Source organism: Hemiscyllium ocellatum, chromosome 8 (genome assembly GCF_020745735.1).
Source record: "Hemiscyllium ocellatum isolate sHemOce1 chromosome 8, sHemOce1.pat.X.cur, whole genome shotgun sequence".
Taxonomy (NCBI): Eukaryota; Metazoa; Chordata; class Chondrichthyes; order Orectolobiformes; family Hemiscylliidae; genus Hemiscyllium; species Hemiscyllium ocellatum.
The window spans coordinates 32,490,248-32,503,302 of record NC_083408.1 but is presented as its reverse complement, the minus strand read 5'-3'; the positions used below and the strand labels follow the sequence as shown (position 1 = coordinate 32,503,302).

The following is a 13,055-nucleotide window of genomic DNA, read 5'->3' as shown; positions in this document are numbered from 1 at the left end:
TTTCTCTACATTTGCCCCTGACTAATGCACCTCACCCGAACACTATGGGCAGTTTAGCATGGCCAATTCACCTAACCAGCACATCTTTGGACTGTGGGAAGAAACCGGAGCATCCAGAGGAAACCCACGCAGACACGGGGGGAATGTGCAAACTCCACACAGACAGTCGACCGAGGCTGGAATTGAATCTGGGTCCCTCACTGTGAGGCTGCAGTGCTAACCACTGAGCTACTCTTTTGCATGCATGCAGACAGATGGGAAAGAAAACATGGGTGATGTAGACTGAGGGAAAACTGGGAAATTAATTTGCCGTTGACAGAATCTGCTGAGATGGACCTGTACTGATCAGAACACTGTTTCTCAGTCCTCTTTCTCTGGATGCTTCCAGGAGGAACAGTCCAACAGGTGTGCTTACAAAAAGGACTCTGACATATTACTTAAAGTCACAGCGGACAGCAACTTCTGGAGGAAAAATTATCTGATTTTCTTCGGGCTTGAGGTGGCTTTGACTGCAGAGAACAGGGAGACCTCCCAGGCTGGTGCAGGTCTGATGGCTTCTCTCTCTAGCTGCAGCTACCTGAATTACATAGAGTCAGGAAGGTCATAGCTAACACTGAGCACAAGGTGCACAAACACACAAAGTTGTCAGTTAAAACCAGGGAGGTTGACTCTGAATGTTGAAGGCGTCAGAGGATGGCTGTTTCCTGTTTTGTTTAGTCAAAACAGGCACATGATGTGGACATGGTCTTTCTTTCTGTAATGAACAGGGGCTTGTGTACTGGTGTATGTACTGCTGGGGTGCAACATACAGCAATCCTTAATACCAATCTCAAACTGGTTGCCTCATTTAACTTTAAACAAAACTTTGCAGTTGGCTATCAGTTATCATCTATCTGGTGCATTCTCCATGGCATTGCCTCTACCAGTCAGAGTCCACTTACCAACCAATCCGTGCTCTCTTTTCATACTGTGTCATATGTGTTTCCCTTTATATTGGTATTCTTGCAAAATGGTCTTGATGTGTGCTTTGACAAAATGTATCTCTTTTCAGCGAGACACAAGTTTTGCAACACCTAGTAATAATTTATATGCAAATTCTTTATATTGTTGTTGAGAAGGGTTTTTTCCGTTGCCTGTAGCTGATTATGATGTTAATGCCTTCCTCATCCATCTCCAGGTATGAAGTTGCTGGCATCTGCCAGCCGAGACCGTCTGATCCACGTGTTAGATGCAGAGAATGATTACAGTCTGCTCCAAACCCTGGATGAACATTCCTCCTCCATCACTGCTGTCAAGTTTACAGGTACCTGTGTGTTACTGTGTGTGTGTGTCTTTCTATGGGTCTGTGTGTGTTACTATGTGCATGTCTGGGAGTGTTACTGAACCATGTGTGAGTCTGTTCATGTGCGTATATGTGTGTCTCTCTTTATGTTCCTGTAGCTATGTGTGTGAGAGAGACTCTGTGTGTGTGTGTGTGTGTGTGTTTGTGTGTGTGTGTGTCTTTGTGTGTTCCTGTGTGTGTCTTTCTTTGTGTTCCTGTAGGTGTGTTTGAGTGTGTGTGTGTGAGAGAGACACTATGTGCCTGTGTATGTGAACGTATGTGTACGTGTGTGCAAGAGACTGTTTCTCTGTGTGTATGTGTGTTTGTGTATGTGTGTCTCTTTCTGTGTTCCCGTAGACGTGTGTGTGTGTGTTTGTCTTTGTGTTCGTGTGTGTGTATAGGTGAGTGTGTGTTTGTGTGAGAAAGGCTGTGTGTTAGCACGTGTGTTTGAGAGATTGTGTATCTGCGCACGTGTGTGTGAGGTGTGTATATCCTTAATGCTCAATATTGACAGTAGAGCTTCCAATACAGAATGGCCCTGTTCCTATTGACCAACCACACTGCCTGCATTCTTTTGACTGCAGTACAGTATGCTGACACCATGTACTGCTGTCTCTTTTCCACATGTGGTTGCATTTTGGGGTCAGGGAGGTGGGGGCTGGATGCTGAGAGCAGGTGCTGCCGGATATGGGGTGATGTTTAATGGAAGCAACAAGTCCTGCTTGTTGGTTGGATTGCAACAGAGGACTGCATCACCAACGCCTCCTTCTGGCAATGCCCATTGATTCAGGCACTTCACCCGGCAGAGGCCACCTTCCTTGGGATGAAGGATCCCCAAAGACCAACTCTTGGGAGAGCTGCTGGCCAGTCAGAGGCTGGCACTTCCACCTTTCATTTTTATTTTAAAAATAAACTTTATTCATAAAATTATTTGGATCTCTTTACAATTGGTCATGCCATTCTTGTGCACACATTACATTGCTTTACATACAGACATTGAAATTTATTTTTCCTATATTCAAATCTATGTACATTTACTATCCAGCTGTTCTGCTGAGGCGTCAGCAGAGCCCAAATGACTGCATGGGCCCCCTGTTCTTCTCTAGGTAGGCAGATGTCACAAGGTGGTCTTTCCCCACCGCGCCTTGGCAGCAGCTGCCCCAGGCTTCAGCGCGTCCCACAACACATAGTCCTGGACCTTGGAATGTGCCAGTCTGCAACACTCAGTCGGGGTCAACTCCTTCAGCTGGAAGATCAACAGGTTTCGGACCGCCCAGAGAGCGTCCTTCACCGAGTTGATGATCCTCCAGGCACAGTTGATGTTCGTCTCGGTGTGTGTCCCGGGGGACAGACCGTAGAGCACGGAGTCCCGCGTCACGGAGCTGCTCGGGACGAACCTCGACAAACACCACTGCATTCCTCTCCAGACTTCTTCTGCATAGGTACATTCCAGAAGAAGGTATGTGACAGTCTCGTTCCCCCCCGCAGTCACTTCGAGGGCAGCGTGTGGTGCGGCTGAGAGTCCGGGCATGCATAAAGGATCTCACAGGCAGAGCCCTTCTCACCACCAGCCAAGCCATGTCTTGGTGCTTGTTGGAAAGTTCTGGCGATGAGGCATTCTGCCAAATGACTTTGACAGTCTGCTCAGGGAACCGCTGGATAGGATCCGCTCTCTCCTTTTCCCGAAGGGTCTCAAGGACACTACTTGCTGACCACTTCCTGATGGACTTGTGGTCAAAGGTGTTTTTCTTCATAAACATCTCCACGAAGGACAGGTGATACGGAACGGTTCAACTACTCGGAGCGTTCCGCGGCAGCGAGGCCAGGCCCGTCCTTCGCAACACCGGGGACAGGTAGAACCTCAGAACGTAGTGACGCTTGGTGTTTGCATACCGGGGATCCACGCACAGCTTGTTGCAGCCTCACACAAAGGTGGCCATCAGGGTGAGGGTGGCATTGGGTGTGTTTTTTCCCCCGTTGCCCAGATTTTTGTACATCGAGTCCCTTTGGACCCGGTCCATCTTTGACCTCCACATAAACTGGAAGATGGCCCGGGTGACTGCAGCAGCACAGGTTCTGGGAATAGGCCAGACCTGCGCCACGTACAACAGCAATGACAGTGCCTCACACCTGATGACCAGGTTTTTTGCTGCAATGGAGAGCGACCGTAGCCCACTTTCTGCCTCACTTTGCTGATACGCTCCTCCCAAGACTTGGCGCACGTCCCAGCCCCCCCCAAACCAAATACCCAGCACCTTCAGGTGGTCGGTCCTGACGGTGAAGGGGATCGAGGATCGGTCGGTCCAGTTCCTGAAGAGCATGGCCTCATCTTGCCTCGGTTTACCTTGGCCACCGAGGCCCGTTCGAACTGGTCACATATGCACATGAGTCTGTGCACGGACAGCGGATCCGAGCAGAAAACGGCAACATCATCCATGTACAGGGAGGCCTTAACCTGCAGGCCCCTGCAGCCAGGAATAGTCACCCCTCTCAGGCTCGCATCCTTCCTGATGGACTTGGCAAATGGCTCTATACAGCACACAAACAAGGCAGGAGAGAGAGGGCAGCCCTGCCTGACCCCAGACCTGACTGGGAAGCTATCTGATTCCCACCCATTGATTGAGACTGCTCAATAGCACCACATGTGGGTGGTAATAGGTAATGCACCTACCCAATGATTGCTGACGGGCCCAGGCCGCAAATCAGTCACGGTCAGGTTAGAGTTGTGGGGTACAGGAGAGGGGTTAGCACTGAGATTAGGGGAGTTTGCTCCCCCCAGCCATCCCCACAAACACCTCCTAGCCCCACCCACAGAACCTCAGCTGCCCACTTTCTGCCTCACTATTCAGGGTTATTCAGGGCTGTTCAGGCTTCACTCATTGCAAATACTCCACCTGTTGCTGAGTGAATTGGCAGTGGGGCTGGGAAACTGCCCCAGGCTGGCCCGCCCCAGACTTAATCCAGGATGGTGGGTGGGGGGGATGCAGAAACAGGAAGGGGGGAGTGGGGTCCCTTCCTGCCAGTTAAGTGTCTCCCCCTGCCACCAAATTGTCATGGGGGAGGTCGTTAAATTCTCAACGTCAGTGTCAAACTTGAAGGCGGATCCTCTGTTAATTTAACAGCCCTCCACTCCCATAAAACATCACTTGTCAGTGTGCAGCTTTCCACAGCACAGCTGTCTTTGTACTGCTCTCGAACAGCCTACCTCAGAGAGTCATACAGCGCCAGAAACAAACCCTTCGGCCCAACTCGTCCATGCCGACCGAGTTTCCTAAAGTGAACTAGTCTCACTTACCTGCATTTGGCCCATACCCCTCTAAACCTTTCCTGTTCAGGTACTTGTCCAATTGTCTTTAAATGTTGTAATTGTACCAGCCCCTGCCACCTCCATTGGCAGCTTGTTCCATACACGCATCATCCTCTGTGTGAAAATATTGCCACTCAGGTCCATTTTAAATCTTTCCCCTGTCAGCTTGGACTCTTCTACCCTGGGGAAAAGTCCTTGGCTTTTCATCTTATCTATGCCCCTCATGATTTTATAAAACTCTGGAAGGTCACCCCTCAGCTTCCAATGTTCCAGGGGAGAAAAGGTGCCAGCCTATCCACCCTCCCCTTGTAATGCAAACCTTCCAGTAATGTCCTTATAAATCTTTTTTGCATCCTTTCCAGTTTAATAACATTCTTCCTATAGCAGGGCGACCGGATTTGAGAACACGGTTGAGAATTTGAAATTGGAGACTGTGGTGGACTGTGTGTGTCTCTGTCGGTCTGTAAGCACAGGGAGGAGGGAGTTGGAGAAGGGTGACTGGGACTTGGAGCTGGTTAATATAACTAAAACCTCAAATGGAAGGACAGTAATCTCCAGCATTCAGGGGATGTGAAAGATCCTGTAGCTTAATTTTAAAGGTGAGTCTCTAGTGTCCTGGCCAGTACACATCTGTCAATCAGCAAGGCCGAAACAAATGATGTGATTGCCATTGTATTGCTCTTTTGCAATCTCACTGTGTGTAAATTGGCTATTACTCTTTATTGCGTTACCAATGGCCACGGACATCTGCTGGATGTGAAAGGCATTACATAAATGCAAATCCTTGCTTCTGCATTTCCGTATGCAGTGTATGCTTGTCCTGCCACTGAGACACATGTAGGCTGCACAAGAATGGGTGCCAGTGAAGGGTCCGTATTCAGGGAGCGCAGATAGTTGTGGGAGGGTCTGAATTTCCATATCTCAATGCAGGGAGGCCCAGTCTCTGGCTGTGGGCTCCCAGCAATGCTTGTAATGCTGCGATAAAGTGCATCGCTCTCAGACGCGGCAGAGCAGATGCTGTTCCTTTGCATGGTGCGTCCCTCCTCCAGAAACAGACTGTGAGCTGTTCACCAAAGGATGGGCTAGGCAGTGCCGAAACAATTCATGGCTGTTTTGTCAGCCGCCTCGCTCCCTGGGGATGCAAGGGAGCTTAAACTTTGCTTCCTGTTCAGTGAAACCGGGAACGTAAATAAGCCCATTGCCCAATCCCAAGTTACCATGGCAACCATAACATTCCTTTCTCCTTCACAGCAAACAGTGGCAGTGTCAGGATGATCACCTGTGGAGCAGACAAGAGCATTTACTTCCGGACAGCTCAGAAGGTAACAGAGAGTGACACTGTGCAGATAAAACTTCCATGGCATTGAGTTACAGACTGGAATCTAATCAAGGGGTTCAAACAGTTTATATGTACAACAGTGAATACCAGGTAGTGTTTTATAGATAGAAACTAATCGGGAGGTTCTGATATTTTATATAGAACAACGGATACCCAGGAGTGAGTTACAGACTGGAACCTAATCGAGGAATTCAGATGATTAATACAGAGTGATGGGTACTTGGGAGTGAATTACAGCCTGGAATGTAATCGAGGTGCTTAGATGGTTTATATAGAATAATGGATACCCAGGGATGAGTTACAGACTGGAATCTGAGGTTCAGATGGTTTATATGTAGAATAATAGATATTCAGAGTGGGAAAAGAAATCAGCAAACGGTGTCACTTCTATAGACTTAATTGAATCTTAGTCAACCGAAGCGTGGGTGACAGTAATAAGTTAGGCCTTGTCGGAAGGGATTGACTCGGGAGCCTTTGTGAGGAACAATGAGTGAGTTGAGTTTAGTCACAGCTCAAGCTGTTGTGATGAAAGTCTCAGGTCGGCTGTAAGGACTGTTTCTGGAGCATCATTCCCAACTCCTCAGCAAGTGAGGCTGAGTCCACATGTAATTAAACACTGCTGCCTACTGCATTGCCACTTGTGGTCCTGTACATTGTCATCCATTGACTATAGAATCATACTCACTGCCAACAAGTAACGTACATCTTCCTCAGTGGCTGACTCTCTCCAGCCAGCACTCCCCCCACTGTTCCCTGCCTTGCCAATTGTCCCTGGTGTTGCTCAGATTGCAAGTGTCAATGGCTTCAGCAGTAATTTGGGAGGATTTAGTGACCCTGCTGGACTCTTGAATTGACACTCAGACCTTGCCAATGGCTCCTGGGTCTACAGGATCACTGACAAGCTTCAGATTCCATACACAGTGGTGTTATGGTGCCAGTCTCTGACATGTGAATGTGGTGCAGCAACAGAGCGGGATACTGCACCTCCCCTACTTTGTAAATCCACATGCGGCAGGCCGTGAGAACACTGGGAAACTTCATCCACAGCCCATGGACACATTGTACAAATTCAAATATTTACTTAATAATAGTTCACACAATCAAACTGGAGGTCATATGCAGTGAAAGTTCTGGCTGCTGTATTAGCATTTATTAGATTTACTTGTGCATTACAACACCAATATACCCTGACACTCACTTATATACCCCACACCCTTCACTGTAACACTGATATACTTCACACCCTCACTAACAGCGATATACCCCACACCCCTCACTATAACACTGACACACCCCACACTCTCACTAACATCGATATACCCCACACCCTTTCACTGTAACACCGATATACCCCTCACTGTAACACCAATATACCCCACACCCCTCACTGTAACACCGATATACCCCTCACTGTAACACCAATATACCCCACACCCCTCACTGTAACACCAATATACCCCACACCCCTCACTGTAACACCGATATACTCCATACTGTAACACTAATATACCCCACACACCTTACTGTAACACTGATATACCCCACACCCTAACTAACAGCAATAAACCCCACACCCTTTCACTGTAACACCGATATACCCCACACTGTAACACCAATATACCCGACACCCCTCACTGTAATACTGATATACCCACACCCCTCACTGTAACACTGATATACCCCACACCCTAACAGCGATATACCCCACACCCTTTCACTGTAACACTGATATACCCCACACCCCTCACTGTAACACTAATATACCCCACACACCTTACTGTAACACTGATATACCCCACATCCTTTCACTGTAACATGGATATACCCCACACTGTATCCTCAATATACCCCACACACCTTACTGTAACACTGATATACCCCACACCCTCACAAAAAGTGATATACCCCACACCCTTTCACGGTAACACTGATATACCCCACGCTGTAATACCAATATACCTCACACCCATCATTGTAACGCTGATATGCCCACACCCCTCACTGTAACACTGATATACCCCACACCCCTCACTGTAACACTGATATACCTCACACCCCTCACTGTAACACCGATATACCCCACACCCCTCACTGTAACACTGATATACCTCACACCCCTCACTGTAACACCGATATACCTCACACCCCTCACTGTAACACCGATATACCCCATACCCCTCACTGTAATACTGATATACTCCACACCCCACACTGTAACACTGATATATCCCACACCCCTCACTGTAACACCGATATACCCCACACCCCTCACTGTAACACTGATATGCTCCACACCCCTCACTGTAACATTGACATACTCCACACTCCTCACTGTAACACTGATATGCCCCACACCCCTCACTGTAACACTAATATACCCCACACCCCTCACTGTAACACTAATGTACCCCACACCCCTCACTGTAACACTGATATACCCCCCACCCCTCACTGTAACACCGATATGCCCCACACCCCTCACTATAACACCGATAGACCCCACACCCCTCACTGAATCAAACCCGGGTTCCTGGCACTGTGAGGCAGCAGTGCTAACCACTGAGCCACCTTGTTAAATATTTCAATAGACTTTTTATTCTTATTTTGTCTGGAATTTAGTTGCTGTGTAAAAATAAAGAGTATTTTGCTTTGACCCTGACAGTTTGACCGATCGTATCGCATCTGCAGCACAATGTCTTACACTTGCCAATAAAAATAAGATAAAGTTGTGGTCTGGACTATCTTCTTAATATAGTTTGAGGGGGTTTGCTACGTTGGGTTTAAAAACTCTTTGCATTTTGCTTTTAGACTTCAAATCAATGCCATTGTTCTCAAATATCTGTAGAGTTAGTTATTAAGTGACATAACCCTGGCCAAAATGGACAAGGTAGAAAGTCTAAATTGAATATTGCCTTACATTGTCTGGAGTCACATGTAGGCCAGACTGGGTAAGGATGGGAGTTTCCTTCACTGAAGGTTGCACGTGAACCAGGCAGCTTTTTCTGACAATGAAGAAGAGTTAAATAGTTGTCATCAGATTAGCTTTTATTCAGTTCTCAGCTCAACATTTTTCCTGGTGGGTTTTAAACCCATGTCCCTGGAGTATTAGCCGAGTACTAGATGGTTAGTTTGGTGACATTACCAGTATCCCACAGCCTCAGCTCAGGGATATAGCCATATTTCAGTACCGAGTACAGGGTATATCAATGTTACCGTGAGGGTAGATGACCAAACCCTTGATCAGAAATAGATTTGATGAAGTGTCTTAAAGAAGTGATTAATATAGAGAGACTCAGAGGCTTTAGGGAGTGGAGATCAGTGCTGAGCTCCGAGAGTCAGTGGTTACTGACAGTGGTGGAGCTGCTGTTCAAGCAGACGGAGTTGGAGTAACCAGCTAACATGACTGATAGGCACAGTGTCGGTATTGGATTTTTCTTGCAGATCCTGTATTCTACATTTATTGAGTCTGTTAAGGGATGGATTGCTTCTGTTCCGGTCCAGTTTTCCAGTCCTCTTACTGTTTCCTGTTGGTGGCTGACATCCCCCTCCCCCTGCACAGGTTAGAGAAAGAGACCTTGGCAGTGTTTGAATGGAGCCGACAGGGTGTGTCAATCTTTTTGGGAACCCTTGGGGATGTGTTAGCATTTGAAAGGATTCTTCCTGATTCTTTCAAGGCCTCCCATTTTGCCATGTTTCTCCTGCGATGTAGCTTATTTATGCGTTAATATCATATTTGAATTTCAAATTAGTGCCATATGGGTGTCAGTTGTTTTTGTAAAGTGTTCCAAAGAAAATTATTTCAGGGAGTCCATCTCAGAACGGGAACCTAGTCCAATAAGTGTCAGACAACAAGGGGCCAGAGTATTAATGGGAGATTGTTCATATTTTTGTGATTTAGGACAGAGAAGATGAACATTGAAGGCTTAGCTCACTTTTGGTTTAGAATAATCAAGGATTGATTTTAGCTTAAACTGTTTTGGAGGAGACCTGACAGCTCAGAAGCAAATATAGTTATATATTAAAAGCTGAGAAAGTCTAACCTCTCAGTTCTGTGAATATTCATGTCAGAAGACGTCAGAGTTCACAGGAAAGGACTGGGAAGAGCAGTTATCTAGAGATTTGATATTGAAGGGTAGTTTTTGAGAGTTTTAATTGTTGTAAAGTGATGGTCTTCAGGAACAAGTTGTTTTGCTGGATGGTTTTACATTTATAAAACTGTGTTTTATATTTAGTTATCTTACCTTGTGAAATCAGCTTCTGTTTATTGTTAATACCTGTGTGCCTGCATTTGAGAGAAAGATTGCCACATTGAATCGGAATGAAAATATGATCTATCAATTCAGATTTAATTCTGGGATCTGACTTGATCAGCGTGTGAATATGGAGCACTACTGGAGCTGCTGCTAATCCTTTCCCATTCAATCCCACCAGACCGCTGAAGGCACACAGTTCACCCGAACCCACCACGTGGTTCGAAAGACGACGCTGTATGACATGGATGTGGACTCCACCCACAAGTATGCTGCCATTGGATGCCAGGACAGAAGCATTCGGTGAGTTTAAACAGGGCATTGCTGCAGCTGACCTCAGGTATTTATAGGCAAAGGGAATGCACTGACAAAAAGATCAGACCCCACTATAGACACGATTATATTCAACACTCTAGACGGTAACACTGTACAAACTAACTTTTCAATGCACTGTAATACCGATACACTCCACCCCCTCACTGTAACGCCAATGTACCTCACACCCCTCACTGTAACACTGATATACACCCCACCCCTCACTGTAGCACCGATACACGCCACACTCCTCGCTGTAACACCGATACACACCACATCCCTCACTGTAACACCGATATACCCCACACCCCTCACTGTAACACCGATATACCCCATACCCCTCACTGAAACACTGATATACCCCACACCCCTCACTGTAACACCGATACACCCCACACCCCTCATTGTAACACGGATGTACCCCACTCCCCTCACTGTAACACCGATATACCCCACATCCCTCACTGTAACACCGATATACACCCCACCCCTCACTGTAACACCGATATACCCCATACCCCTCACTGAAACACTGATATACCCCACACCCCTCACTGTAACACCGATACACCCCACACCCCTCATTGTAACACGGATGTACCCCACTCTCCTCACTGTAACACCGATACACACCACATCCCTCACTGTAACACCGATATACCCCACACACCTCACTGTAACACCGATACACACCACACCCCTCACTGTAACACTGATATACCCCACACCCCTCACTGTAACACTGATATACCCCACACCCCTCACTGTAACACCGATATACCCCACACCCCTCACTCTAACACTCATATACCCCACACCCCTCACTGTAACACCGATATACCCTGCACCCCTCGCTGTAACACTGATATACCCCACACCCCTCACTGTAACACCAATATACCCTACACCCCTCACTGTAACACGGATGTACCCCACTCCCCTCACTGTAACACCAATATACCCCACATCCCTCACTGTAACACCGATATACACCCCACCCCTCACTGTAACACCGATATACCCCACACACCTCACTGTAACACCGATACACACCACACCCCTCACTGTAACACCGATACACACCACACCCCTCACTGTAACACTGATATACCCCACACCCCTCACTGTAACACTGATATACCCCACATCCCTCACTGTAACACCGATACACACCACACCCCTCACTGTAACACCGATACACACCACACCCCTCACTGTAACACTGATATACCCCACACTCCTCACTGTAACACCGATACACACCACTTCCCTCACTGTAACACTGATATACCCCACACCCCTCACTGTAACACCGATATACCCCACACCCCTCACTGTAACACCGATATACACCCCACCCCTCACTGTAACACCGATATACCCCACACACCTCACTGTAACACCGATACACACCACACCCCTCACTGTAACACTGATATACCCCACATCCCTCACTGTAACACCGATATACCCCACACCCCTCACTGTAATACTGACATACCCCACACCCCTCACTGTAACACCGATATACCCCACACCCCTCACTGTAACACTGATATACCCCACACCCCTCACTGTAACACCAATATACCTCACACCCCTCACTGTAACACTGATATACCCCACGCCCCGCACTGTAACACCAATATACCCCACACCCCTCACTGTAACACCGATATACCCCACACCCCTCACTGTAACAGCGATATACCCCACACCCCTCACTGTAACTCCGATACGCCTCACGTCCCTCACTGTAACACCGATACACCTCACATAATTTCATTTGTCTGTTATAACTGATGAGTCAAAAAGTGTGGCACAGGAAAAGCACAGCAGGTCAGGCATCGTCCGAGGAGGAGGCGAGTCAATGTTTCGGGAATAAGCTCTTCATCAGGAATTTTCGTCCCATTCCTGATGAAGGGCTTAGAACATAGATAGAACATAGAACAATACAGCATGTTCAGGGTTATGCTTGAAATGTTGACTCTCCTGCTCCTCGGAAGCTGCCTGACCTGCTGTGCTTTTCCTGTGGCACTCCTTCTGACTCGGATCTCCTGCACCCACAGCCCTCACATTTCTTTTTCAGTGATGAGTGTCTGACACAGACTGACAGCTGTGTGACTGATGCCAGTGTGAATTGGTGTCTGTTTGATCTCCTGTGGGAATGCTGGTGGAATGTATGTGCACAGTGGCTGGATTGTTACCAGGCATGGTTATGCCATCTCTCTTTATCCTTTGCAGGATATTTAACATCAGCAATGGGAAACAGAAGAAGCTGTATAAAGGATCTCAGGGAGAAGATGGGACTCTTATCAAGGTGAGTGCCTGTGTAATTGCCAGCTTCCAGACTCTGAGCTGAAGGGCTATTCGGCTGAAATGTAGCACAGAGTATCCTGGATTTCCCTTACAGTTCATTCTGGGGCTCGCCCAGAACTGGAAGGATTAAGCCCCTTACCTGTGGGCGCAGTTTGCCCCCCGCCCCACCCCCTCTCTGTGAGCAAGACGAAGGCTGAGCTGCCC

The 13,055-nt window shown here is 47.5% G+C and overlaps 1 protein-coding gene across 1 annotated transcript in view; it reads left to right on the top strand.

The window, feature by feature from the left end:
- Window positions 1-13,055, top strand: part of mapkbp1 (mitogen-activated protein kinase binding protein 1) — a 197,400-nt gene that overhangs the window by 139,370 nt on the left and 44,975 nt on the right. The window contains exons 13-16 of the mRNA XM_060828797.1: window positions 1,178-1,303; window positions 5,880-5,950; window positions 10,399-10,520; window positions 12,777-12,852. Of these exons, the coding sequence (XP_060684780.1) occupies window positions 1,178-1,303; window positions 5,880-5,950; window positions 10,399-10,520; window positions 12,777-12,852 (395 nt within the window). The remainder of the gene's footprint in view (window positions 1-1,177; window positions 1,304-5,879; window positions 5,951-10,398; window positions 10,521-12,776; window positions 12,853-13,055) is intronic.